General features: G+C 43.6%; 2 protein-coding genes across 3 annotated transcripts in view; both read right to left on the reverse strand.

Moving 5' to 3' along the window:
- Positions 1 to 243: 243 nt before the first annotated feature.
- Positions 244 to 12,788, reverse strand: kif28 (kinesin family member 28). The gene is made up of 27 exons (XM_071512292.1): positions 12,735 to 12,788; positions 11,652 to 11,843; positions 11,327 to 11,377; positions 10,987 to 11,139; positions 10,752 to 10,787; positions 10,389 to 10,508; positions 10,070 to 10,177; positions 9,501 to 9,655; positions 8,520 to 8,631; positions 8,327 to 8,394; positions 7,959 to 8,101; positions 7,715 to 7,836; positions 7,275 to 7,365; positions 6,906 to 6,966; positions 6,237 to 6,360; positions 5,969 to 6,104; positions 5,723 to 5,841; positions 5,465 to 5,572; positions 5,116 to 5,208; positions 4,324 to 4,455; positions 4,128 to 4,198; positions 3,877 to 4,011; positions 3,367 to 3,533; positions 2,528 to 2,619; positions 1,667 to 1,799; positions 1,134 to 1,267; positions 244 to 402 (listed from the first exon to the last, which is right to left on the reverse strand). The coding sequence occupies exons 1-27, from the start codon at positions 12,786 to 12,788 to the stop codon at positions 244 to 246; spliced, it is 3,069 nt and encodes a 1,022-aa protein (XP_071368393.1).
- Positions 12,789 to 13,271: 483 nt separating this feature from the next.
- The window catches only part of ahctf1 (AT hook containing transcription factor 1), a 28,221-nt gene continuing 16,174 nt past the window's right edge, over positions 13,272 to 25,318 (reverse strand). Inside the window, exons 30-39 of one of the 2 annotated variants that reach the window (XM_071512288.1) lie at positions 24,991 to 25,185; positions 24,501 to 24,606; positions 22,263 to 22,384; positions 21,826 to 22,127; positions 19,098 to 21,230; positions 18,431 to 18,677; positions 17,533 to 17,700; positions 17,349 to 17,446; positions 16,535 to 16,620; positions 13,272 to 15,743 (exon numbers count right to left, since the gene is read on the reverse strand). In XM_071512288.1, coding sequence (XP_071368389.1) covers positions 15,545 to 15,743; positions 16,535 to 16,620; positions 17,349 to 17,446; positions 17,533 to 17,700; positions 18,431 to 18,677; positions 19,098 to 21,230; positions 21,826 to 22,127; positions 22,263 to 22,384; positions 24,501 to 24,606; positions 24,991 to 25,185 — 3,656 coding nt within the window. In that variant the 3' untranslated portion in view covers positions 13,272 to 15,544. Of the gene's footprint in view, positions 15,744 to 16,534; positions 16,621 to 17,348; positions 17,447 to 17,532; positions 17,701 to 18,430; positions 18,708 to 19,097; positions 21,231 to 21,825; positions 22,128 to 22,262; positions 22,385 to 24,500; positions 24,607 to 24,990; positions 25,186 to 25,318 lie in introns of both variants that reach the window. The other variant, XM_071512287.1, reaches the window with a different exon arrangement.

The following is a 25,318-nucleotide window of genomic DNA, read 5'->3' on the forward strand; positions in this document are numbered from 1 at the left end:
TTCTTTTTTGCTGGTGTCAACATATCTGCTCTGTACAAAATATGGATGCTAATTCATGAATCTTAAATGCCTAACATGTTCCAGTGGTACGGGGGCAGTGAGGTAGTTAAAACAATGGATCAGCTGCTTATAAATAAAAGCAACCATTGGGAATTGCAGTGTGGAAAGGCCAGGAAGACCAAGGGCGTTCATCCTCTGAATATTTAGGCAAAATCCCCAAAATCGGTAAACAAAGTTGGTGAATCAGGACCAGATTCCTGAGCGTTCTCGTTTCCTGCGGACAATGGCGGCTACATCCTGTTTGAGCGAGGAGACGCTCTGCTCCAGCTGCTCCGAGAAGTCCTTCAGCAGGCGGCTCTGCTCATCCACAAAGAGTCTCAGCCCCAGCAGGTCCGACTCCTCCTGGAAAACATACAGGCGCACATACATGCACAAAAGCATACAAACGACACATACAAAATATCCCACATCTATGACAAGTGTCGGTGTGACTGCTGATCGAGGGTCACACTAAACCTTTAACTGTAGATATGCTCCAGGGTTTGATATTAACACAAGCCACCAGACAAATGCAATTTTGGCAATTTTGGTTTCTCACTGCAGCCCTGATGTAAAATTCCGTGACTAATTCCATAACTAAGAGCGTTTCTATGACCTACAAATGTTATTCCTGTCTGGTTTATTAATGTTGTTTTTCTAAAGGGGTAAACAGTCTGGTTTCCACTACAGTTGGGCTTGCTGTGGAGTTTGTTTTTCTCCACAGCTGGTTGTAAAATACATTCTACTATATTCTTGTAAAGTGACCCATTTGTAAAATTATCTTATATTCCCTGACTTCCCCAGAGACTTTATCAAATTCTCTGACTTTCCCTGTGGGGGAAACACCTCTCAAAACTCATGATATTCCAGAAATTCCAAACCAGGAATTAAGCAGCCAAAGTAAGTAACTGAGGCCACTGGCCAGTTTTCTGTAATCTCACTAAGACTTTTCAGGAATGCGAGTTATGTGTGTGTGTATGTTTGTTATGGTTAGATTCACTGGTAATTATCCATTCACAAGGGATTTGGATAAACAAGGCCTTAATTGTACTAATGCCAACTAATGCTAATGCTGCAGACAGAGGGATACCTACACTGGGCCTGTGTCTGCGCAGGCGCTGCAGCTGCCCCCTGACCGAGGTCATGCTGTGGTAGAAAACCTTCAGAGCACGGGCAAATTCTGCATCACAGCTGGGACGCACCGACCGGCCACGCACACACTCCCCACCTGACACATACAGAGAGGAAGATGAGAGAGTGTGTGTGTGAGAGGAGGAGGGCAGAGGCAAATCACATCACAGTTAGTAGCACACAACAATCCTGCAGTTGTTTACTAAATAAATCATGGAGTGAGGGAATAAGTGGGTGGGTCAGGATTGTGGCCAGTTGACTTTAAATTAAGCCAGGAGGTGAATTTCCTTCAAAATTATATAACAGAATCTTTTCGCATGAAAAAATTATTGTATCCAATCTATCAATAATTTGTCAACAGACAAAGTTGTATGGGCACGTAAACTGCAGTTTTACTTTATGTTTCAAGTTGATTGAATTGAAACTAATTTACCCCAACCCTGGTGTGTGTGTATGTGTGTGTGTGTGTGTGTGTGTGTGTGTGTGTGTGTGTTACCATTCCTGGCTGTGTTGAGTTGCTCTCTCAGAGTATGGTTCTCCTTCCTCAGTGAAGCATTAGCACCCTTCAGTTCCTCCAAGTCCTGTTGAAGGGCCCTAACTGAACAGCTGAGCTCTACAGAGTCCACAGTCTGCAACACACTCACACAAACACACACATATATACACACATTGATTGGTATTTTTATTTTTTATTTACTATTTTTTCTTTGAATGTGAAATGACACAATGAGTACAAGCTTAAAGTGCAGACTATACGCTTTGATTTTCCCTTTACGCTCAGCAGGAAAATAAGTAGGAAAAAACAAATATTACAGTTAGTGGAGTCAATCCTTTGTTCAGGATCATAATGATTTGCCAACATAATCATATGTGGTATAGCAGGTGTCTTAACCACTATGCCATCTCTGAGCTTAGCTAAGTGCATAATGTATTGAATTTCACATTCCAGAGTGGTGTGCCTTTGTTGAGGAGTGTCATCATCATCATCATACTATAAAGCAAGGAATCTCTGTGTGTCTGTGTGTCTGTCTGTCCGTCGCATATCTCGAGAACCGTTTGTCCGATCGACTTCACACTTGGTGGGTGTATTGCTGGGGACCCAAGGAAGTGCAGTGTCGGATTTGGTGCAATTTGTACACGCAACACGTTCAATATTAATAAACTTTGAATAAACAAGCGAACAGTGCTCTGTGCAGCGGCAGCGCGAACGGGCACTGCACTAGTATTGTTAACAATGTGACTTCAGGTGTAAAAATAGGCTAATGATAAATTATTGCACAACCTGTAAAGCCAGTGTGAAAACACAGATCATCAGCTTTGATCAGGAATACAGATTTCAGATGGAACTCACTACTACACTGTCTGTGGGTGCTGCCTCGTCAATGATGAAGACGCCCTCTGTAGTCATCCTCACTCCCTCTAGGGACGACATCAAGTCACTACAGCCCTCTGAGAGAGGAAAACAACACTTAGCAGCAGATAAAAAGTAACAGTTGTCAGTAGTGTTCACCTGTATGGACTGTTTATTTTGTTTTTTACATGCATTCTACTACTTTTTATGTGAAATGTTGCTGGCTATGATGCAAGATAAATATCAACATGAGTCCAAAATTACATTACAATCCCATTTCATCCCTCCTCAACTCATTTCTACATTTCATAAAAGACTGAGGAAGGCATGAAGACAGAATGCTAAAACCACATTCATTTTGGGCTGCTGCTGTGAAATGATATAGTGGTGTGATGCTGACACACACACACACACACACACACACACACACACACACTTACTTAAGTCACTTTTGGGGTATTTACATAGACTTACATTCATTTCCTGGAGACTTACCCTAACCCTAACCATAACCACTACTTGCCTAAACCTAACCCTTACCCTAACCTTAACCTAACCCTAGCCTTAACCACTGACCCAAAAATCAGCTTTTTACCAATTGGGGACACGGCTTTTGTCTCCAATTGCACAGGCCGTCCCCAATCGACTGGTCTTAAGTCTGGTGTGTGTCCCTGAGAGTGACTTAAGTCATACACACACACACACACCCTTCCATCCATCCATCCATCCATCTATCCATCTCTCTCCCTTTCTTGACCCAGAATGCAGTAAGAATATAGAGGGCTCATAGAATTTCACTTCCTCTCTCTTTCCAATCATCTATTCAGCCACCCATCCATCCTCACCTTGCAGGCCCCAGAGTTCCAGTACCACAGCGCTGCTCTGAAGGTAGTCTAGCAGATGCTGGGAGGTGTGGAGGGAGGCGAAGTGAACCCTGTGGTCCAGCAGAGGGTTGACATTGTGCCACACAGCGGGAGTGTAGAGGGGCTGGCTGCAGTCAAACAACCTGAAACTGAGAGGAGGAGGAGGAGGACGAGAGAGGAAATAAGAACAACAAGAAAGTAACCTTTATTCTTTATTCTTTATTCTTTATTCTTTATTCGGATACCCATTAGCTTCCACTACAGCGGTTGCTAATCTTCCTGGGGTCCACATAAAATTATACAAACACTGACAGCATACAGACATACAAACATCGACTGACACCCTTCATGAACCTTTCAACCTTGACCCCCAGCATCTTTGATCCAGCGGACAGTGGCATTCCATACATCGTCCTCTCGCTGTACTTTAAACCCCTTCCAATCCTGATTTGTCCCCTTTTATGCCTCTATATGTGTCCCCATTTGTCTCACCCAATTTGGACCCCTCTGTTACGGGCCACTTTGATCCAGCTGAGGCCGCAACACTGCTCCAGGACCAGCTGGAAGTCCATTCGTCGACCCAGTAACTCTGACGGGTCAATCAGGATATCGTCCTCACCCATTGGGCTGCAGAGCGAGAAAACTCATTTGTTGATTTATCTCTGTGTGTTCAGTAGCATCATTGACAGTGTGTGTGTGTGTGCGTGTGTGTGTGTGTGTGTGTGTGTGTGTGTGTGATATACAGTCCAGTGGAGGTGCAGGGGACCAGCTGTGCCTGTAAAATGGCCTCCTCTGTGCCCTCTGACCCCAGAACCTGGAGACAGGGATTGTCAGCCAATCATCGCTCTATATTCACTCACCATCAGACAACCAGCAACATACACAATCAGCTGTCTGTACACACGTGTTTGTGTATATACTGTATGTGTCTGTGTGTACCTCCAGTTGTTCTTCCAGAGCGATGCGGAAGGCCAGGGACTGCAGCCAGAGGTGAGCGCTGCCCAGGAGCACAGGCTCCAGCGGATCCCAGAATGGGTCTTTATCTCTGGGCAAAGCTGCTGTAGACAGCCCCTCTCCACTCTAAGAGCAGGGACCAAGGAGGGATCAAGCAGAAATGCAAAAGCTATTGCTTTCAAATATAAACCTATTAATGATACCAATGTAGCTGTCCGATAAGCTAGCTAGCTGGTATTCATTACTATGGTGAGATTTTACACTTTCATTCTAGATTCCCTCAAGCTGCACTTGTGGTGCCATGTGGAGGATGCCTTCAACATTTAACACCAAGCATTGTGAGATTCAACATCCTCATGGCAAAAGCCGTGCCATGTACTTATGGTGTTGTGAGTTTGTCTCTCAGCTTGTCATCTCTTCTCACCTATCTCACCTATTAATGTGTCTCTATTCATTGTTTGCTGTAAATCAAGCAGAAATGCCATAAAAATGAATACATAACAGCTTTTGTCAACGCTTTGCTTTCCCTTGTCTGTGGATCCCATATACAGATGTTTTGAGACTGCCATTTTGCTTCCCTCATAGTCAGCCTTTCATGGGAACTTGAAGTGACACAAACAAAGCAAACTATAGGGAGCACCTTAAGTGAACCCACCAAGAGGTTCAAAAAACACCTTTTTTGTTTGTTCCTTTGTACATTTCTACCTTTCTACTGATTTGTAAAGTGTTTTATTATGTTCTGACTAAACTCAAGCAACTTTTCTTCCACTGAATTACATTGTCTCCGCTCCGCTCAGCATGATGCTGCTGGTAGACTTCTTCCATCAGGAACTTGCGATTCACAAACTTGGCCTTGGACCACATCCATACCTGGAGAGAGAGTGTGACATCCTTTAGATGGAGAGGCAAACATTTCAGACACAAACTCAAACCTAAGTTAAAAATGGCATAAAAATGCATAACTTTGTATGCACAGATTAATCTATAAGAAGTAGTGGTGTGTGTGTGTGTGAGAGAGAGAGAGACAGAGAGAGAGAGAGAGAGAGAGAGAGAGAGAGACAGACACAGCGAGAGAGAGAGAGAGAGAGGGACAGAGAGAGAGAGAGAGAGAGAGAGAGAGAGATACCTGCTTGCTCTCCAGAGAGGTGACTCTGACAACAATCTCTTTCTCCAGATCATGGCCTTTCGAATCCGACAGCGCCAGGTTCTTGATCTCCAGCTTGAACTCCACCCCCTAAAGACACAATAGCCAATAAGCTGTGAGTGTTTATTAATGGACATACATAACAATGAGGTTATGGAAGACTCATGAATGTAAGACTGAGAAAAAACATTTTAAAAAGTATGTTTATGTGAGTATATACAGCATGTGTCTGTGTGTTACCTTGTTCAGCTCCTGGCTCATCTGGTTGGCCTCAGCCACCATGGGCATCAGTTTGACATAGTCGTAGAAGACAGCCAGCAGACTGGGGTCGGTCTGAATGGAGCCAGCACTGGACTCACCTAAACACAGACATGCACATATTAATACACTCATAAAATGTGTAATATTCAATCATTCCATCAAAAATGATCTCTCTCTCTTGTTCTGCCGCCACCCTCCTCCCTCCCCACCCAGCCTCGCTCTCACCCAGGTGGATGCCCTCGGCAGCAGCCAGTTCAGACTGGAAGTAGTCGTAGTCATAGCGACTCCAGTCATCCCCGCCCCTCTCAGAGGGATAACCAATGAACAGGTAGGTACAGTTGGAACCGAGAATGAGCCGGTCCTAGAGGGGGCAAAAAGAGAGAGAAGTGCTCTGTGTGTGTCTGTGTGTGTGTGTGTGTGTGTGTGTGAGGGAGGTGGTCCCCAAGTTTATGTACAGTATGTGTATCCGTAACAACACTGAATAGAGACCCACCAGGTGTTGCAGTTCTGTTGTCTGGGAGATGGGGTTGCCGTTGATAATGACCTTTGACCCTGTCAGTGGAGTCAGTGACACCCGGCGCTGTTCGTTCCTGAAGACAGCATGACGCTCCTGGATCCTGACACACACACATATACATATGTGTATAACACAGACACATACATGGACAGAAAGTGCTTTTGAGACATATTTACCTCAAAGTCTACACTCCTTACATACTGTATGTCTACCACAAGCCCTTATCTTGATCTTTCCCTTCCTAAGTTACAGGATGTCCCAGCATGCATTGGGCAGAAGACAGGGAAACACACTGGACAGGTTGTCAATCCATCACAGGGTGAACACACACAATCACTTACAATCCCCAGAGAAGATCCTATATAGGAGATCTACACTTCCAATGTTTTAAGGTAGGTCAAGTTCAGAAAACAACAACAAATAAAAATATCTTTTACTTTTACCTCTATTTACATTGTATTGTTTCACTAGCTGAGCAAACTTGGTTCATCATGGAGAATTGTTGAGAAAGTGTAAATGGACTGTAGTTAACAATCAGACAAGCAGAATCAAACTCTTCTGTATAGGAGCTTTTAACATTGTGATTTCCAGTGTAGCCGGCAATGTGTTTGTGATGTTCTACTTATCCTGGAGGGGAAAACTTACCCAAGGCCCTTGATAGAGATGGATCTGGGCGAGGAGTCAGACAGCCCAATGTCCCATTCACCTGGGAGAACACAAAAACCCACAGGGACTCCATAAAAACATTTCCCTAACACAGCCAGTCTATCTATCAAGGGGATAAATGCCTTGCTTAGTTTTGTTGGTAGGGAATACAACCTGGTTCCTAAGATTATAATGTTTCCAAGAATAGTAGTTCTGGGTCTGTTAGAATATGATTGCTGATCTGAACCTGGTTTCTTCTCACATCTAGCTTCCTCACCCTCCCCATCCTTCCCTCTGAAAGTGAAACTGAACGAGAGATAGAGGTTACACAGGTTACAGTATGTGAGAGAGAGATGAAGGAAGACTCACCCTCCTGGATGAAAAGCTTGACCACCCCAGACAGCTGAGCGTCCTCGTTGATGTTCAGGATGTAGGGATGCATCTGCATCATCCTCCTCTCCTGACAGAGAGATAGGAAATAAGAGAGAGATATTAACAAGGGCTGTGTGTGTGTGTGTGTGTGTGTGTGTGTGTGTGTGTGTGTGAGAGAGAGAGAGAGAGATAGAGAGAGAGAGAGAGAGAGAGAGAGAGAGAGAGAGAAAGAGAGAACATGAGACTACAGAGAATTAAGAGATGAAAAAAACATTTCCACTGACAGTGTATGTGTGCTTAGCTGTATTTACACAGCCATCCTTCCATCTGTGCATGTATTCGATTTTTGTGTTCATGTGTGTGCATCCGCCAATATCTGAAGCTCCTGAGAGTGAGTGTGTGTTTGTGTGTGTGTGTGTGTGTGTGTGTGTGTGTACCTGTGTGATGTTAGCATACTGTTGCTCCCAGTCCTTCAGTGCCTCCTGCAGGTGTTGTTCCCACAAAGTCTGGATGGCTCTGATCTGGAGCTCATTGTGGGTCAGCAGCTGACGAAGCTCCTCTGGACACACACACACACACACACGTCTGATGGTCAGATATGGGTCTTCTAGCCCTGCCTGCTGAATCATAGAAGAGCACTTTCTATTCCATTCTATTGTTTGTTTTTCCCAGCAGTCTCACTGGTCTCGTCGTCGGCTCTGCGGCCCTCCTGGCCCAGCCGGCTCAGTCTCTGCAGCAGCCTGGCGTTCTCAGCCTTCAGCTCTTTGACCAGGCGCTCGGTGGGACTCTCGTTCACCACTGCCCGGTTCTGAATACGCTTTGCCCTGTAGGGGTGAGGCAGTTGAGTGGGGAGGCGAGAAGAAGAAGATGGGCAGATGGAGGTGTGGGAATGGAGAAAATGAGGATGGAAAGGCCGAAAATGGGAGAAGGGCCAACAGAGGAAATGACTATGAGGGAAAGTGGCATGGTGGGTTTAGTTTGCTTTACATAATGTGGTGCCAGAATACTGTAGTCATTATGGTTTATAGTGAATTAATTAATTGTTGTACCTTTCAGCATAGCGCAGGGTTGAGAGAGACTCCTCATAGCAGATATCAGCAGGACTCAGCGTGGCAATCTTGCAAAGTAACCCATTTCAGAAATTAGAAAACAACCTCACTGATCTGTGTATACTGTATGTTTGTGCAATTATGGATACTAAAGCATAAAAAAAATAAGGGAAATTCCTCATCTGTTAGCTACCATAACCGTGCGACTGTTGCCCCCCAGTGCAGACTGCAGCAACTTGGTGAGAACTGAGTCTCTGTAGGGAATGTGAACTATCTTCTTCCCCACCGCCACATCAGCAAGGGAACTGCAGGGAGAGGAGAGGAGAGGGGAGGAGAGGAGAGGAGAGAAGGGAGATATTTAGCAGTGTGACAATGCAAACTAAAGTAAACTAATCTAATCTAATCTAATCTAACCTAACCTAACCTAACCTAACCTAAACTAAACTAAACTAAACTAAACTAAACTAAAATACACTAAACTAACCTAACCTAAACTAACCTAAACTAAACTAAACTAAACTAAACTACACTAAACTAACCTAAACTAAACTAAACTAAACTAAACTAAACTAAACTACACTACACTACACTAACCTAACCTAACCTAAACTAAACTAAACTAAACTAAACTAAACTAAACTACACTAAACTAAACTAAACTATACTAAACTAACCTAACCTAAAATAAACTAAACTACACTAACCTAACCTAACCTAAACTAAACTAACCTAAACTAAACTACACTACACTACACTAAACTAACCTAACCTAAACTAACCTAACCTGAACTAAACTAAACTACACTAAACTAAACTAACCTAAACTAAACTAAACTAAACTAAAATACACTAAACTAAACTAAACTACACTAAACTAACCTAACCTAAAATAAACTAAACTAAACTACACTAACCTAACCTAAACTAACCTAAACTAAACTACACTACACTACACTACACTAACCTAACCTAACCTAACCTAACCTAACCTAACCTAACCTAAACTAAACTAAACTAAACTAACCTAAACTAAACTAAACTAACCTAACCTAACCTAACCTAAACTAAACTAAACTAAACTAAACTAACCTAACCTAAACTAAACTAAACTAAACTAAACTAAAATAAAATAAACTAAACTACACTACACTAAACTAAACGGCACCAGGCCAACCTGATGACATTGCCCAGGGTGGTGAGGCTCAAGTTGATGGCCGTGCCCTCTTTGAGTCGGTCAGCCTCCGAGCCTGAGGCCCGCTGACGCTCACTGCCAGCCAGGTCCACCAGGTTAATGTTGGACTGCTTAGTGATGCTCTCTTTAGAGAAGATCTGACAGGAAGAAACAGTAAAGACAACAATAACTGATTACAGAAAACTCTAGAGATCTGACAATATGCTAAGACATACAGAGACAGAGACACACATGCACACATACATGTAAATGACACATGACTAGAAATGTAAGTCCATGTTAGGATATGTATACGGATAATGTTGTTGTTGAAATTGAGCATTGGCGTACTGAGGTAATGCCAGGACAGCTTGAGTAAATAGTTTGGTTCCTATTTGTAGTGAAATTGGTTTGCAACTCCACAGCAACTACAGAACATTGGCTGTCAGATGCGTAACAAATCTCTACAAACAAAACCTAAATGTGCTGTGTGTGCTCTTCACATGACTTTGCAGGGCATGTGTATTGTGTAAATGTACAGAAAGAGAAGCGGAGTGAGTAGAGCAGCTCACCTGTTTGAGCTGGAGGATAATGAGCATGTGTGAGCGACTGCTGTTGGCGTTCATGTGAGTAGCAGCGGTGGTTCGAGTCCGGGTGCCCTGTTCCATCAACTGCTCCACCTATGGAGACATTTGGAAATTCTGGAAATTATTGTTTCTAAAGTGACACAGTAACGGAATACACTAACAACACAGCATACCTGTGTGAATATCTGTGAGAATATCTGAAATATCCCTAAACAGCCCTTCTCCCTCTGTCCTTAGCTCTTATTTTATTTCTTTTCCTGGCATGTCTCTCTCTTATATGATCATTCTATCCATCCATCTCTACCTGTGGTGCACTGTCACATGGGACTGTGCGGAGACCCTCCACATAAAACCCCCTCTGCTGCTCCTCTCTCACTCTCAACCCCCCTGGAGCGCGAGACCCCCGAGATAACAGGTCAACCACCTGGACAGGAGAAAGAGAAAAGAAGATGGATTGATAGAGAGAGAGAGAGGGAGAGAGAGAGAGAGAGAGAGAGAGAGAGAGAGGTTATCCACCAAAACAATGAACATTTAAGCAGAAGTCAGAGGAAAAAGAGGCTTTATACAAAAGTTTCAAAAGTTTCAACAATAGCCAAACAAAAAACAAGAAGAATGACAAAGTCAAAATTGCATACCATTATAGTCAAATTAGCTCCTGTTTTTTTACCTGCTCATTATAGATTTCCAGCATACTGAAAAACACCTGTGTAGAAATAAAGAAAAAAGACATTTATTAGAACCCAACTACCACCATACACCCTTACCTGATGCTACCTGTCTGCTGTCCAGTTGTGATAACCACGCATAGGGCCATACACACACACACACACACACACACACACACACACACAAACCTACACTTCTACACATCTATGCAAACACACACATGCACTGCCCCCCACCTGGCACTGTCTGGTGTCCTGGTTCTCCCTAATAGCCTGGAACAGTCGGTCACACAGTGTAGGGACCAGGCCTTTATTGGGCCCATAGCCCACCATGGAGTAACTCTTCCCTGAGCCTGTCTGCCCGTAGGCCAACAGAGTGGCATTGTAACCCTGCAGACACAATTACAGAAGATTCATTATCAGAATAGAACAGAAAGCAGAACCTCACTTGTGCAAAAAAAACATCCAAATTGGCTATTTCAGCAAACACAGTGAACCAAATCTGCTGAGGTGCAAAACAGGCTTCTTGGATCTCATTTGAATGATGAAATGATATTGTAAAATGTAGGATCGCTACCTGCAATGCATTCTGTAGGATTCCTTCTCCCAAGTCCTGGAACACGCTGCCCTGCGGGAGGGAGTAAGGTGTGAGGTGCAAGGACAACTTTTGTGAATCCAGTATTGTCATGTTAAAACTCATATTCTGGATCTGTTCAGTCTAGACAAAGGACAGTCTACGTTCATGTGGTGTAGATGCTGTATCTTTATGTTCGACACGCTCTATTTACTGTATCATCTCCAATATGTTATATTTGTTGCATTCCTACCTATGTTGGATTCTCTGCTGCTGCCATTTACCCAGTTTCCCCAGTTGTGTCTACCTAGGACGCCTTGGAGCTCACCTGGTCGGCGTAGCGCCCCCCTGGCTCTTCAGGCAGGTAGAGGCCGCTGCGGTTCCGAGTGAAGCCGCTGTGGGACCAGTAGGCGTAGTCGAAGCAGAAGGAGCGGCGGTTCTGGGCGTTGCGCGGGTCCTGGATGGTGATGGAGCTCGACGCCATGGAGACGATACAGCGGCTGCCCGCATCCCTCTCTCTCTGGTTGGAGGGAAAGGAGAGGAAGGGTTGAGGAGGATGGTAATAAACAAGGGGGGAGAGAGAAGGATGGAGGAAGAGATGATCATAGCCACATTCTATCTGGATTTAAAGAAAAATGGGAAAGTGAGAGATGGATGCTGCATTCTTCTGCAGCAGCTGCCCAGCTGTTTCTAATGTCAGAGGTCATAAACAATACCCAACTGCATCCCTCTCTTGATCAATGGAGAGGATGGAAAGAGGGAGGAAGGAGGGGGTGGATGGGCAAGATTTGAAATTTGGAATTGGAATTTAGACAAATAATCTATGGAGATGCAGTAGATGCCCACATCCCTCTCTCTGCTGGGAGGGGACACAAGGCGGAGGGTAGAGGGAGGGAGGGAGTTTGTATACTTTTCTTATAGCTGATTTGTCTTGCTAACATTCAGAGATGATTAAGCTGCTGCCCACGTCCCTCTAGAGAAGACGCAGGGAAAAGGAGTGGAAAGAGGGGGAGGGGGATGGAGTGACAGCAGTCAATAACTATAGTGCACAAAGAAGGTAAAATAAGGTTTGGCTTCAAATTTTGGCAACATGAACAATTACCAAACAGTTTTTTGTTCACAATGGAGACTTGAGACTTGAGAAATGAGTAGAATCTACAAATTTGTACATCTGTATCCCCACAGTGTAAATGTGGGAGCATGTGAGTGCCGTTTTCTCTCATCTCAAAACATAATTAACGTGTTACTTTGAAACCCTAAATACAGTATATATTATACAGTAAGAATACTGTCAGTAATACATAATCAAACATGTAATGAGGAATGCAAAAAAGGCAGGAAATAATTGGGGAAAGTGTAAAACAGGAAATGGATGACAGCTCTGAAAAGTAAAACCCATGCAAGTACTGACCTTGTTGAACGGGCGCACTCTGACAGCCACTTTCACACAGTCCTTGCCATGCATGTCTGCTACTTTAGTGCTCATGTTGCAGCGGGCAAGTAGCAGCACAGGAGACTGAGTGATCCGCTCCCTCACACAAAGACAGGAGTGCTGGGGGAGCAAACTGTGTCGAGTTACTGGTTGAAATGGATACAATCAGGGGGCAATATGACAGGGATGACATCGAAAATGTGAGGTGAAAACATTGATTGCCATTTCTGCAAAAAGGTGGATGCCATCCTCTTTCATTCCCCCACTGAAGAGGGACTAAAATGGTCAGACTACTATCACACACACTGTGCAAACATTACTACACACTAATGAAGGGTGAATGACATAATCTACAGTATATACCTTTACTATACTTTTGGGATTAGTTATCATTTAGCAATTGCTAAGTAATGAACAGCAATGATCACCAAGACTGGCAACTCACTGAGCACTTTATTAGGAACACCTGTACACCTGCTTATTCATGCAGTTATCCAATCAGCCAATCATGTGGCAGCAGTGCAATGCATAAGATCATACAGATACAGGTCAGCAGCTTCAGTTAATGTTCACATCAAACATCAGAATGGGGAAAAAATATGATCTCAGTGACTTTGACCGTGGCATGGTTGTTGGTGCCAGATGGGCAGGTTTGAGTATTTCTGAAACTGCTGATCTCCTGGGATTTTCACGCACAACAGTCTCTAGAGTTTACACAGAATGGTGCGAAAAACATCCAGTGAGCGGCGGCTCTGTGGACGGAAACACCTTGTTGATGAGAACGGTCAGAGGAGAATGGCCAGACTGGTTGGAGCTGACAGAAAGGCGACAGTAACTCAGATAACCTCTTTACAACTGTGGTGAGCAGAAAAGCATCTCAGAATGCAACATGTCAAACCTTGAGGTGGATGGCACTTTGGTAGCCGGTTGACACTGAGCTGAAAGCCGATACCTACCCAGTATTAGTATGGTGTTCCTAATAAAGTGCTCGGTGAGTGTATGTATGCTACTTAATGCTAGTTATGGTTAATTATGGTAACAAATAAAAAGTTAATGTTTATAAATATATTAATACACATCAATGCATAGTTGTTTTTTTGCAATATAAATTCATACTGAGACTTGTGTCCATTTTTAAGAATGTTTAAGTGCCTGGCAGGATAAATCAAGCACACCAAGAAGCAGATTTGGCTTCATTTTAAACATGTTTTGCCCTGGTCTTTGTCTAGTGAAGTGGCAGCAGTGGAGACAAAGCTGGTTACCTGAAATTGGACAAGTGGTTTCACTTTCACCTGAGAGTCTACCGCTATTAATTATACAGCAGGCTCACAGCCCCGGGAAACAGGAGAGCTACACCGAGTCAACATCATACAGGAAGGCAATTCACTTTTTTGTAAAACTATAATTGTGGACATTTCATTGACATTCCCTTAGCTGAACTTCACCCCTCACAGCAAAACTTAACCTGACCTGTAACCCTTAAAAGGCCTGTTTTCAAAATGAGAATTAACCAGCAAGGGTTTAAGAAACTTAAGGCAATCTGATATTCAGACCACACACAGGATAAGGTCTCAGTTGTTTATGAGGGGCAATTAGATGCTCATAGCTCATTTCAATGGATGGCTGAACACATGAGACACAGAGAAAGGCTTTGGCTGGTCCAGTCACTCCCACCAAACACCATCCATCCTAACAAACACATGCACCTAAGGAGGAAATTGAATTGACAAAATCACTCCACACCAGTCTTAAGGAAATATTCAAGCTTTACCATATTTATCAAAGAGCAGTCATCAAAAAAAAAAATAAGACATCCTACATACATTCATCTGAAAATAGCCTATGTGTCAGCTGGCGGTTGCCACGAATTTAATAAAACAAGCCTATTAACATGTCCCAAAACAAGCATATTAACAAGTCCCAATCGCTGTGCAAGTCAGTTTTTCTTTCACAATATACAACAAACCCGTGACATACAAAAACAGTCCAAATCTGTTGGCAATAGTGTACAACTCTGTGCATCACAGAAAATCCCAACTATCAACTTAAATTTTAAGACTATGACATAGGCAGTCTGATTAGATGATAAAATGCATTCAAGACACTTCAAACATCAAAATGAACATCATTCTTGATTTATTTATTAACTTTATTTGGAACATAGCAAAAGACTATTTACAAATTTATCAGCAGAAACGTAGCGTCTCCACCGGGTTGGTTGCTTCTCTTCTTAAATAGAAAAAACAGCAGGCCTCAAAACGTCTTAAAAGGAAACAAACAAAAACATTAAAATTAAGAGAATGTAAATAAAACCTCTTCATCGGAGGCGAGTTCAGTTTAGTCGTTTCTGGTTTCAGTGTGTGGGAGCTTCTAAAAACACTGAAGGACCTTCCCCATAGATTGCTTTCACTTGTGCCATTCTGCACCCAGAGAATTAAACGATTACAAGGAGGGTCGCAAAACGGCCAACACAAAATGACCCAAGATGGGAGTTGTGACATCAAGTGAAATCAATCTGTACCAGTGGGACGCGCAAACTCCAAAAACTGCTCTCCATCAGTGTGTTTTGTCACAGCTTCCCAAAAGCATTTTCATGCCAAAATAGTCTTTATTCTATTATCCATGTGGGAAACCAGTAGACAGACAACTGTAGTGCGATGAGGCTTTTGAGGAAACGGAGCCATGATGAGTACAGTTTAGCGAAAGGTGACATGGAGGCCCAGCTGAGTCGGTTCAGAACGTCAGGTGGTTTGTCTGAGGTTCACAGACTAAAACCACCGTTTCCCTACTTAGAGTTTCTTCCTCCGGGTGACGGGCTTTGTGAAAACGGTGTCCATTATGCGTTTGCGTCGGAGGTTCATGCGCGGGGCCGGAGCATCGCCTTCTTCGATCCTCTTCTGAGCCCGGGGAACGGGCTCCGCTGGGCTGGGCAGAGGGGAGATCAGGCCCGCCTCCAATATGGGAGGAGGCTCCAACGCAGCTTTGGGCCTGGAGAAAGACAAATTCAATAGATAAAAAAAATCACTTTACTCTCACTATGGGACCCAAGGTCATTAAAAATATTAATGCTCTTGCGATGTGGGGACCGACCAGAAATAGGTCTCTGATCCATAGTGTAAAGAACCAAATGCAACACGAGTTGAAGCACACAGAGAAAAACAGGGTGAAGAAGAGATGATAATTGGACTGGATAAACACAGGTAGATCTTCACTCTGAACATATCAGTGGTTATTAAAACTGGTTTTGAACGGTGTAAAGAGTTGAGATGAGCACTGAAGCTTTGATTTGTGATATATAATATATTCAGCCATATGTTGCGCTGAAGATGTTTGTTTTGTGTATGTAAACAACTCAAGGAACATGAGATCAGCGTTGTAGAATTCTAGTTGAATCCATGTGCATGATGCTTTCTTTCTTTTTCACTACACACCAAAACTTCAGGGACCAGCAGATATTATCCTTACAGATTATAGTTAAGCCACAACCAAACGTAGGCATTTCAGTGTAATTTGATATAGAGGCAAATATGAAATATATACATATGAATGAACAATCAAAATCATTAATTAGAGCTTTTTATCATCAATTTCTCTTCTTAATTGTTCCCGCAAATGTAAGGAAATACCCCAATCTCCACACCATTACAAAATAAATAAACCACAGGCAGATGATCTGCCAAGAGGTCATTTTGGGCACAAAGTTATCAACATCAGTATCCAGAACTTCCTCTATTGGTTTAAAAAACAACAACATAAAAATAAGAAAAAAAGTGTCTTACTTGGCCGTTCGTTTGCTAGTTTTTCTGGTTTTAGAAACGACTGCTGCCTTCTCCACCTCCACATTATCTTCTGAAGAAATTTCATCCTGGAAAAAAAAGAAAAAAAGAAAGTGTTGTTGAAAACAGAAGTGCTGTTGAAAAGTACTTCTCATACATTATTTCTCCCCCGTGATCAACATGATTACTCCTGAATCTTCAAATTAATTTATAAGCCACAAGAAGCAGTGCTTTCATTATTTCAGAACAGTTAAGACGCCCTTTGATTCATTCACAGCTGTAAAGTGCAACATCGAATGACTTCATACAGCTTGTTTGAAAGGATGGTAAGACACAATTGCAATAAAAAAAAATAATTTAAATGTTAAAAAAATAAAATAATCACCAAGTAAAAAAGTGAATAGTAGGTAAACAAAGTGGTTAAGTGACACACTGTAATTGCAACAATGCTAGAAACTAACAGACAACCAATAATTAGGACTAAAAGTTCAGTCTTGTGCCAAGGAACAGTAAATAGCAGAGACAAGTTCAGTCAAAATTAATATTAATATTGAAAACAGCTAAGCAGCAACAGGGACCTTGCAGACCAGAACAATCTGTTTTGTAAGAAAGAATAAAGAAAGAATGAATATCTGATTTATGTGTAATGCTGCGCACCAAACCCCTGGGATTATATTACACGTTTTAATAAAGACCTGACTTAAACACTGATTATGTTCAGGGTGAAAGCACAAACCCAGCATCCTACACACACACACGAAGAATGAACATTGTGACCTTAGCTCCCGTATTATCATGGAGGTGCGGAAACATTTACCTGAGCAGCAAAGACTGTGGCGGCAGAGGCGTTTCTTCTGGTGCGAGTGATACGAGGCAAAGACACTTCACTCTGCACAGGGGATTCTGCTTTATGGGCTGACACACAAATGGACACAAGGTTAATGTCACATCCCTGATATATATATGAATGAATGAATGAATGAATGAATGACGCAGCTGACCTCTTGTTCTCCTTCGTGAGGGGGAGTAGATGAATGAATGCTCAACAGGGCTAGCCTCATCGTTTTCAGGTTCGAGGACCAGGCTGTCTCTCATGGCAACAGGAGGTGGTTGCACTGATGACTTTGTACTCCTCTTACTGGCTCTCACCATCTTTGTGACAACTACTCCTTTAATTGTAAAGAACAAAAATAGTTTTCACTCCATTTGCACATTTAGAATTCTGTTTTTTAGCATAGCAAACATCTCACACACCACAACTGGCAGGCATGTGGTAGACAAATGTTAGAGAATGTGTTAACTACAATACACTTGCTTGATTATAGAATAAATAGTGTGTGCTTTTTTATGGATTGCCCAAATCACATTTCCAAAACACTGAATAAAGTTCAATATGCAATTTAGCTATTATCAATTCTTGTAAAGACTTTTCATTGAGTGCATTCATTCCCTAATACCCAACCCACACTATACAAGCCTAATCTTAACACTCCCTTTTGGGGAGTTTCAGGATTCCCACTAAGGCTGATGTAAAATTCCATGACTTCTCCATGACTTTCCATAACTAAGGCAATTTGTTAATGTTTTTCATCTCAGACATGGTCTGAAGAGGTAAATAGTCTCTCATAGTCCCATAGGTCTCCAATACAGTTGGGCATGCTGTAGAAAAACCACCACTGAATCTGCAAAACAAGGTGTAAAATAATATTGTGGTATATTCCTGTTAAGTTTGTCATTTCTAAAATTCGCTGATATTCCCCGACTTCCCCAGAGGATTTATAAAATTCTTTGACTTTTCCTGCACCATTGACCTTTCAAAATACCATGACATTCCAGAATTTCCATGAACAGTAGGAACCCAGAATTTTTTCAGTCTCTCAAATCTACAGTAATACATACCTTCCTGCATCTCCTCCTCATCCTGGAGCCTCTTGATGAGGGCATCGGCGACGGGTATTTCTGAATCCACCTCCAACGGCGTGTCCAATAAGGGAAGGTCCTCCTCTGGGTGGTTCCACAGTTTACTTCTAGTTGGTCGGCGAGAGTTGGTGATGGGAGGATCGTCGATATTAAGGGTAGGCTCAGGGAGATCTTGGTTTTCTGTCACTTTTTCAGTGGTTGCCTCTCCTCTTATCTTCCTTGTGCTCTGAGGAAGCGATATGGGAACCAATTTCACCTGGGGATGTTGATGGGTCATGAATGATATGGTATGAATTGATGGATCAGGTTTATCAAATTTAACAAACAATTTGGAATAGTTTTGTGCAGTAGTAGAATCATGGATGACTGATCATAGATTAGTCCACCAAATTTAATTATTCATTAAAAAAAATTGGAATGTCTAAGTATTAGTAAGAGAACAGTCACTTAACTGTTTTATAACATTAAGCTTAACAAAATTTGTCAACACGGGAAAATGGTGATCAAGAAAATCTTGCAGAACATTTTGCATTCTTACTTGGTGTATTACTGACAAGAATCTTTTCATCTCTAACATCTTTAAGCTTAATGAACATGAACATGAACAAGTGATTGTGACAATTTTTCCACTTTTTTGCATCCTTACCTGTGGGTAAAGGTCAAGGGTCATACGCTTGGACTGACGAGTCACCCTGGCAGGGCTGGAAAGTTGCTGTTTTTTGTTCTCCTCGTCCTCCTCCAGCAGGGCAGGCTGGCTCTCGGTGGCTACCGTCTTAGTTTTCTTGGAGTTGCTTTTCACAGAAGGAGCAAAGGCCTCCTCCTGTTCTTTCTCCTCCGTCAAGGTGTCCAATGTTGCTGGCGCCGCCTCATTACTACTCAAAATCCTGCGGCTGGCCCTCCTTGGAGTGTTTCCCTGTGTGGCCCTGCGTTTGGCTGGGGTGGGAGTCTTGGAGCTGGTCGGTGCAGCATTGTTGCCGTTTGTGGCTTCATCCTCTTGTTCCTCCTTCTCTTCCTCTACAATCTCTGGGTCTGCTGGTGCCTCCGCAGCACTAGTTCGGGTCTTGCGGCTGCTCCTGGTCGGACTGGCCCTCTGGGAAATGCAGTGTTTGGCTGGGGTAGAGGCCCTGGAAGTAACTGGAACTACAGTATTGTTATCCATGGCTGCCTCCTCCATTTCGTTGTCTTCCACCTCCACTTTAGCAGGCTCAGGCTGGGCTTTGCGGGTACTCCGTCGAGGCGGGCTAGCTGAGACCTTGGTTTCTTTGGCCGGTCTGCCTCTTCTTGATGCACGACTGGGCGAGGCAGGGACCTGAGAAATCTCCATCTCCTCTACCATCCGCTCCTCTGACACCTCGGCTTCCTCCAGGGGAGAAGAGGTAAAGGTGACCGTCTTTCTCCCCCTTGTGGTTCTCCGTGTCGGGGTGGAGGGCGCTTTCTTTCTCCTCTGAGAGGTGGTGGTCTCCAAAACAGGCTGTGGCTCAGGCTGGCTGTCTGTGCTCACCTGCTTCTCTTCTTCACCATCTTCATCCTCGCTTCTCTTTTTCTTCTCCTCCCGCTGCTCCTTAACTTCTTCCCTGTTCTCCTCCTGCTGCTCCTTAACTTCTTCCCTGTTCTCCTCCTCCCGCAGCTCCTGAACTTCTTCCCTGGTCTCCTCCTCCTCCTGCAGCTCTTGAACTTCTTCCCTGGTCTCCTCCTCCTCCTGCAGCTCCTGAACTTCTTCCCTGTTCTCCTCCTCCTCCTGCTGCTCCTTAACTTCTTCCCTGTTCTCCTCCTCTATCTCAGCTAAGGCTTTGTGGTGTTGCTGCTGCTCTTCTACAGAATCAGCCGCCATCTCTGTACTGTGGTCTATCTGGGTCGGTTCAGGTGTATCCGTCTTAACAGGCCCGTTCTCTTCTGGAGCAAAAATTACATCATTGACACAGACGCTTGTCCCAGGCTCTTTCTGGTCGTCAACTGGTGTTGGTTTATCCTCTTCATGCTCCATCTCCTCCACTGCAGCATCTTTCATTGCCGCAGTGTCTTTGCTAGACTGCTCCTTCCCATCCAGGGCTGCTGAGAGCTCTTCTACTGGAGTTGAGCCAGAGTCTGAAAGGATTTCAGGTTCTTCAATATCGCCACACTGATCTTCAGCCAACATTACAGGCTCAGCATCTTCCTGTTCTTCAGCCCCTTCTGTCCTCTGGTCTGTCTCCATGTATTCATCTGAAAGGGCGGTTTGGTGTTTTATAGGCTCTGGGCCACACAAGCCATCAGACAAGACAGGCTGAATCCTTTCCTTTTCTGTCTCAGTCCATCCATCTACCTCTATGCCATCCAAGGTGTCCATCTCTGTCACCTGTTCCTCCCTGGAAGCATCTCCAGACAGGGGAGTGTCCTGGTCATCTGTGCTCAGAAGAATGACCTCTGGTTGGGCCACAAGTTCATCACAAGCCTCCGCTATTAGAGGCTGGGTGGAGGACTGCAGATCGTTCTCCATAGGCAGTGTGTCCGCCTCTTTATCCCCATCCTCCTCCACCTCCAGCATCAGAGAGAAGCTTTCCTGAGATTCAGAGCTGGGGCCCTCTGGCTCGCTGGTTTGCCCGAGCTCAGTAAGACCTAGCTGAGCGCCATCAACCAGGCCTTGCTGTCCTTCCACAAGCTCCAGGGGCACCAGGAGAGTGGTGGAGGGTTTGAGCTCTGTGTAGGAGGTTCCATCATCCTCCCCGTCATCTGCCTCCATGTCTCCATCCGCCCCAAGTCTCACCATCACCACCTCTCCCTCCATCTCGTCTTCTACCATCTGTAAAAAGGGGCAAACACACATAGGGAGTAATTTGTACGTGTCAATTTTTATCCTTTTCCTTTCGATTTTGTTTTAGATTACAGTGACTAACAAGACCATCTTGTTTTCCACTCCAACATACACTCCCCTTTCACTCACTGGCTTTCCTTAGAGCAGCTCAATCTTCTAAATTTAACGGGGATGACAACTTTAGGGATTACTTATATTTACATTTGTACATTCACTTCCTGTTATTAATTAAATACTATTCAATAAAGAACAGATATGATTTATAGAAAATGACTTTTACCACAGTCTGATTGTGCCTAGGTACAGCAGAGCTTCGCCCTAACTGACCTGAATTTTGTTCTTGAGGAACTACAATTAATTTATGAGGACATTCATTATGAATTTTTGTAAAATAGGATGGATATGAAAACTTTCCCATAAAAAAAGTTGAGTTTGGAAGAAAATCCACTTTTGACATTAGCTAAACTGAAAATGAACTCAACCCAGCACTGTCAAATTGTGCCGAGCAGATGGCATAATTATAACATAATTAAAAAAATCTCGTTGCAGGTTTCAAATGCAGCAGCAAGCTGTGATTGGTTACCTTCAGCTCTGTCTCAGGTGTGATCAATGAGAGCTCAGCAGCCTCCTGCTCCGATAGGCTAGGCAAAAAGTGGGAGTGTCTTTGTTCGACGAAGAGTGGACTGGGTTGGAGGGGCGGCAGCCTCCCATTACCCTGTACCTCCTCAATGATCTCCACCTCACTGCCAGAGTCCTCCTCCTCCTCCTCCTCCTCCTCCTCATCTTCTTCGTCTTCCTCCTCCTCCTCCGGACCATCAGACTCCTCTTCTTCTTCCTCAGAGGCAGGGCTAGAAAGTTCTTCACTGTCATTCACACTCACTACAGCTGGAAGGAGAAACAAGAGGCTACAGTCAGATAGTGCACATGTGAGAGAGATAATGTGTATGAGTAAAATAATATGTGTTAATTGCATGCTTATCCACATGTGTGTGTGTAATTTGCAGGTATATAGTCCCTCACAGTGGGAGTCGGTGCCGCTGGGCTCTGAGGATGTGACAGAGGTAACAGATTTTTGGCTGGTTAACACCGGAGGGCCTTCAGCAGCTGCCTGCTCCTCCTCTTGGACGTCACACACTGGCTCACTGAGAGAGAGAAGAGTATAAAGATTAAACATTTTTTTAACAAAGTTATTAATTGCTGTAAACAAAAACAAACATCAATAAATATTCAGCTAAAAAGTTAGTAAAGGGACAATCTCGGAACCCACAACGTCTCATATGCAGATATCTGTTTATAGAGATTAGCCGAAATGTCGTCTGGACCTAAAAAACTTGTGAAACAATCCGGTCGTAGACGTCGTCTCTCAACTCCAACTCCATTCTCGCGTCTCAAGTTGCTAATCGGACTGTAAACAATGACTGGCGGACGGAAGAGGAAGTCTTGGCCCGGATGTCCGCTGGCTACACCAGAAACCCTGAAATATTGGCCGTCGCCCCCAGAGTCTAATCGTCGTCAGACGGATAGACGATGGGTTCTGAGATTGGTAAAGGGAAGACTTGCACTTCTGGCTCCATTAAGGCTTACTCTAAGGCTTACTATAAATTGCATAAGATGACGTAACACCAATATTAAAAATACAATTATTCAGAAGAAGTAAGAACATTATAAGCTTTACAGTGAGATGTGGAGGAATAAGAGGAAAGTTAGATGATGATTTTCATTATATAAATTTTGGCCTGACAACATATCCCTGCCAAGTCTCTGTCCTTACCCCTAAACTAGCTTTCCACTTTCAACTCTATCATAATTAATCTCTTAATTTGTCCATTTGAAACACTGATGCCAGCTTTTCCTGTCAAGCGAGACTGGCCACAGACCAACCAGAGAAATAACGACAAGATGTCTCTTCGTGTTTCAGGAGAAAGGAAAACAGTCACTTTGAAACACCTTTAAGTTTCCTTTTCTTAGTCCATATCTCAATAAATGTCGATAAACCAATAAATCATTCACTTCAGTAAGTTCAATAAGTGAAAATAAACAATATTAACTCAGTCTCTTGTTTACTGAAAATAAATTGGAACCCAATACCAGTCTGACGAGGCAAGATGGGCAGAGTAGAGACACTGGGAAGACGTCGCTGGATGGCAGGGACCCGGAGAAGATCCTACCACTGTCACTCCTTTGGCGCGCGCGCGTGTGTGGCGCGTGTCAGTGTGCTCTCTGCAACATTCAATCAGCCCGTGGATCCCGCCAATTTTCAAGACTAGGCAATGTCCAAGCCGAATAGCCTCCTCTAATCCACACGAAAACACAGTCCAATCTGCTCAATCAATGCAGAAATCCTTTCATCCATGCGTGTCTAATCGCCGTCACCTCCGCAATTCACTTCCTACCGCGAGTAACTTGACTGTCGTTGGCGGCGAACAACTACAACTGAAACTAAATTGAACTCAACTGAAACCAGAGAAACGCACACCGATGGTTAATTAACTATAGCGTGTCGTGACGTTTGTCCAATAATTACTTCACTCTTCATTAGCACAACAGAATTCGTCTCCTTTCGGAACTCACGGCACTGACGAAACCTCATTGTTCTCAGTCCATGACCATTGGACAAATCCGCCATTTCGCACACAGCGAGTTATCCATAGTGATCGCGAAGCAACACTTTAAACTCACTCGTAAAACAACAAAGAGTCTTGAATTAACTTGAGCAAACTGTCCGTCTCGTCATCTGTCTCTTTTTTAAGAGTTACAGATGGAGTTATTGCGAATAACCAACGGTGCCATGCCATTGTTCTGACGGCCCGTTATTCCGAAACTCCAATAGTCCGAAAACTCCATGCCTGGCTCCATCCACAACCGTGGCTTCTGACAGCCTTGACCGTAAGCTTGCTCTAACCCTAACCTCAGTGACCCCATGCCTCAACCCAACCACCTCCGGGATAACAGGCTATCGGACAAATGGGCTTTCAGTCCAATGGGTGGACTTTTTTGGGACTATTGGGGTTTCGGAATAATGGGCCGTCGGAACAATGGACCTAACCATTATATCCCCTAACCAACCGGGGATACAGTTACGGTTTCTCCCACAGTTAACACGTTCTCTCTCCTCGTTCTACTTTTCAGGCACGCCCAAACACACTGAAACCGGGCTATGATATGCTGACCAACCCCACCCACCCATTTCGCCAGAAGGTGACAAGTTTGCATGCCTGAATAACACAGATTTTTATGGAAAGAGAAAAGGATGTGTACCTGTTGAAGGAGGTCCAGGTGCGTGACGCCTCATGGATCCCCGAGCGGGTGAGCGGAGGAGACAGATCATCACCAAATAGATGTCGCTCAACAAACTCTGTCAGATCTGGAGGCGAAAAAAAAACCCATTACCATCATCATACTTTTTCCACACATTGGTAACCAAGTCATGAATATCATGTTTCTCAATAGCCACTCCAAATTCAAAAAAACAAAAAGTAAAAAACATCTCCAATATAAATCAATCCATTAACATCAACACAGATCAGGAAACTGAAATTCACCAGCCACTTTAACCATTGCACCAACCAACATAATTTTTAGAATATATAAGAATGTAAAGCATATCAGTCAACCTTTAAATGATGGCTGGCTAACCACCAAAAAAGCAATATTGAGTTACCAGTCACATCCAAAATCTACCACTATTGGAGGACAGTTTTATTTACCAGCGGACTAGGAATGCATAATTTTGGGGTGGGCTTATCACCTGTTGTTTGCTCCATAGTCTCTTCAGGTTCGTTTGTGGGTTCAATGGCTTCAGATGGTTCCAGATGTTCAGTGAGCTCTGGGGTTTCAGTGGCCTGTGATTGGTCATCCTTCTGCTCCACCGCTTCCTCTGGTTGGTCCTGAAATTCCACCTCAGGGTCAGAGGCCATGACCTCAGCAATGTCCTGGTTATGGTCTAGGAGCAGAATACAAGGATGGGTCAAGCAGCATTTCAAAACTGTCTCTTTTGGATATTGAGAAAATCAGAGCACCAGTGCCATTATCTGATATAAATTAACACTGGAAATGCATGTGAGCAGTTGAATGTT

This window comes from Centroberyx affinis, unplaced genomic scaffold (genome assembly GCF_046629955.1).
Source record: "Centroberyx affinis isolate AG114_WGS23_722 - 3 ecotype Tasmania unplaced genomic scaffold, CSIRO-AGI_Caff_v1 ptg006213l_1, whole genome shotgun sequence".
Classification (NCBI taxonomy): domain Eukaryota; kingdom Metazoa; phylum Chordata; class Actinopteri; order Beryciformes; family Berycidae; genus Centroberyx; species Centroberyx affinis.

Coding starts and splice junctions, on each gene's coding strand:
- kif28 (XM_071512292.1), bottom strand. CDS start 12,788: ATGCATGGCAAGGACTGTGTGAAAGTGGCTGTCAGAGTGCGCCCGTTC. Junction 10,788..10,986: donor AGGACACCAGACAGTGCCAG/GTGGGGGGCAGT, acceptor ATTTCTACACAG/GTGTTTTTCAGTATGCTGGA. Junction 7,837..7,958: donor CAGAGCCGACGACGAGACCA/GTGAGACTGCTG, acceptor GTGTGTGTCCAG/AGGAGCTTCGTCAGCTGCTG.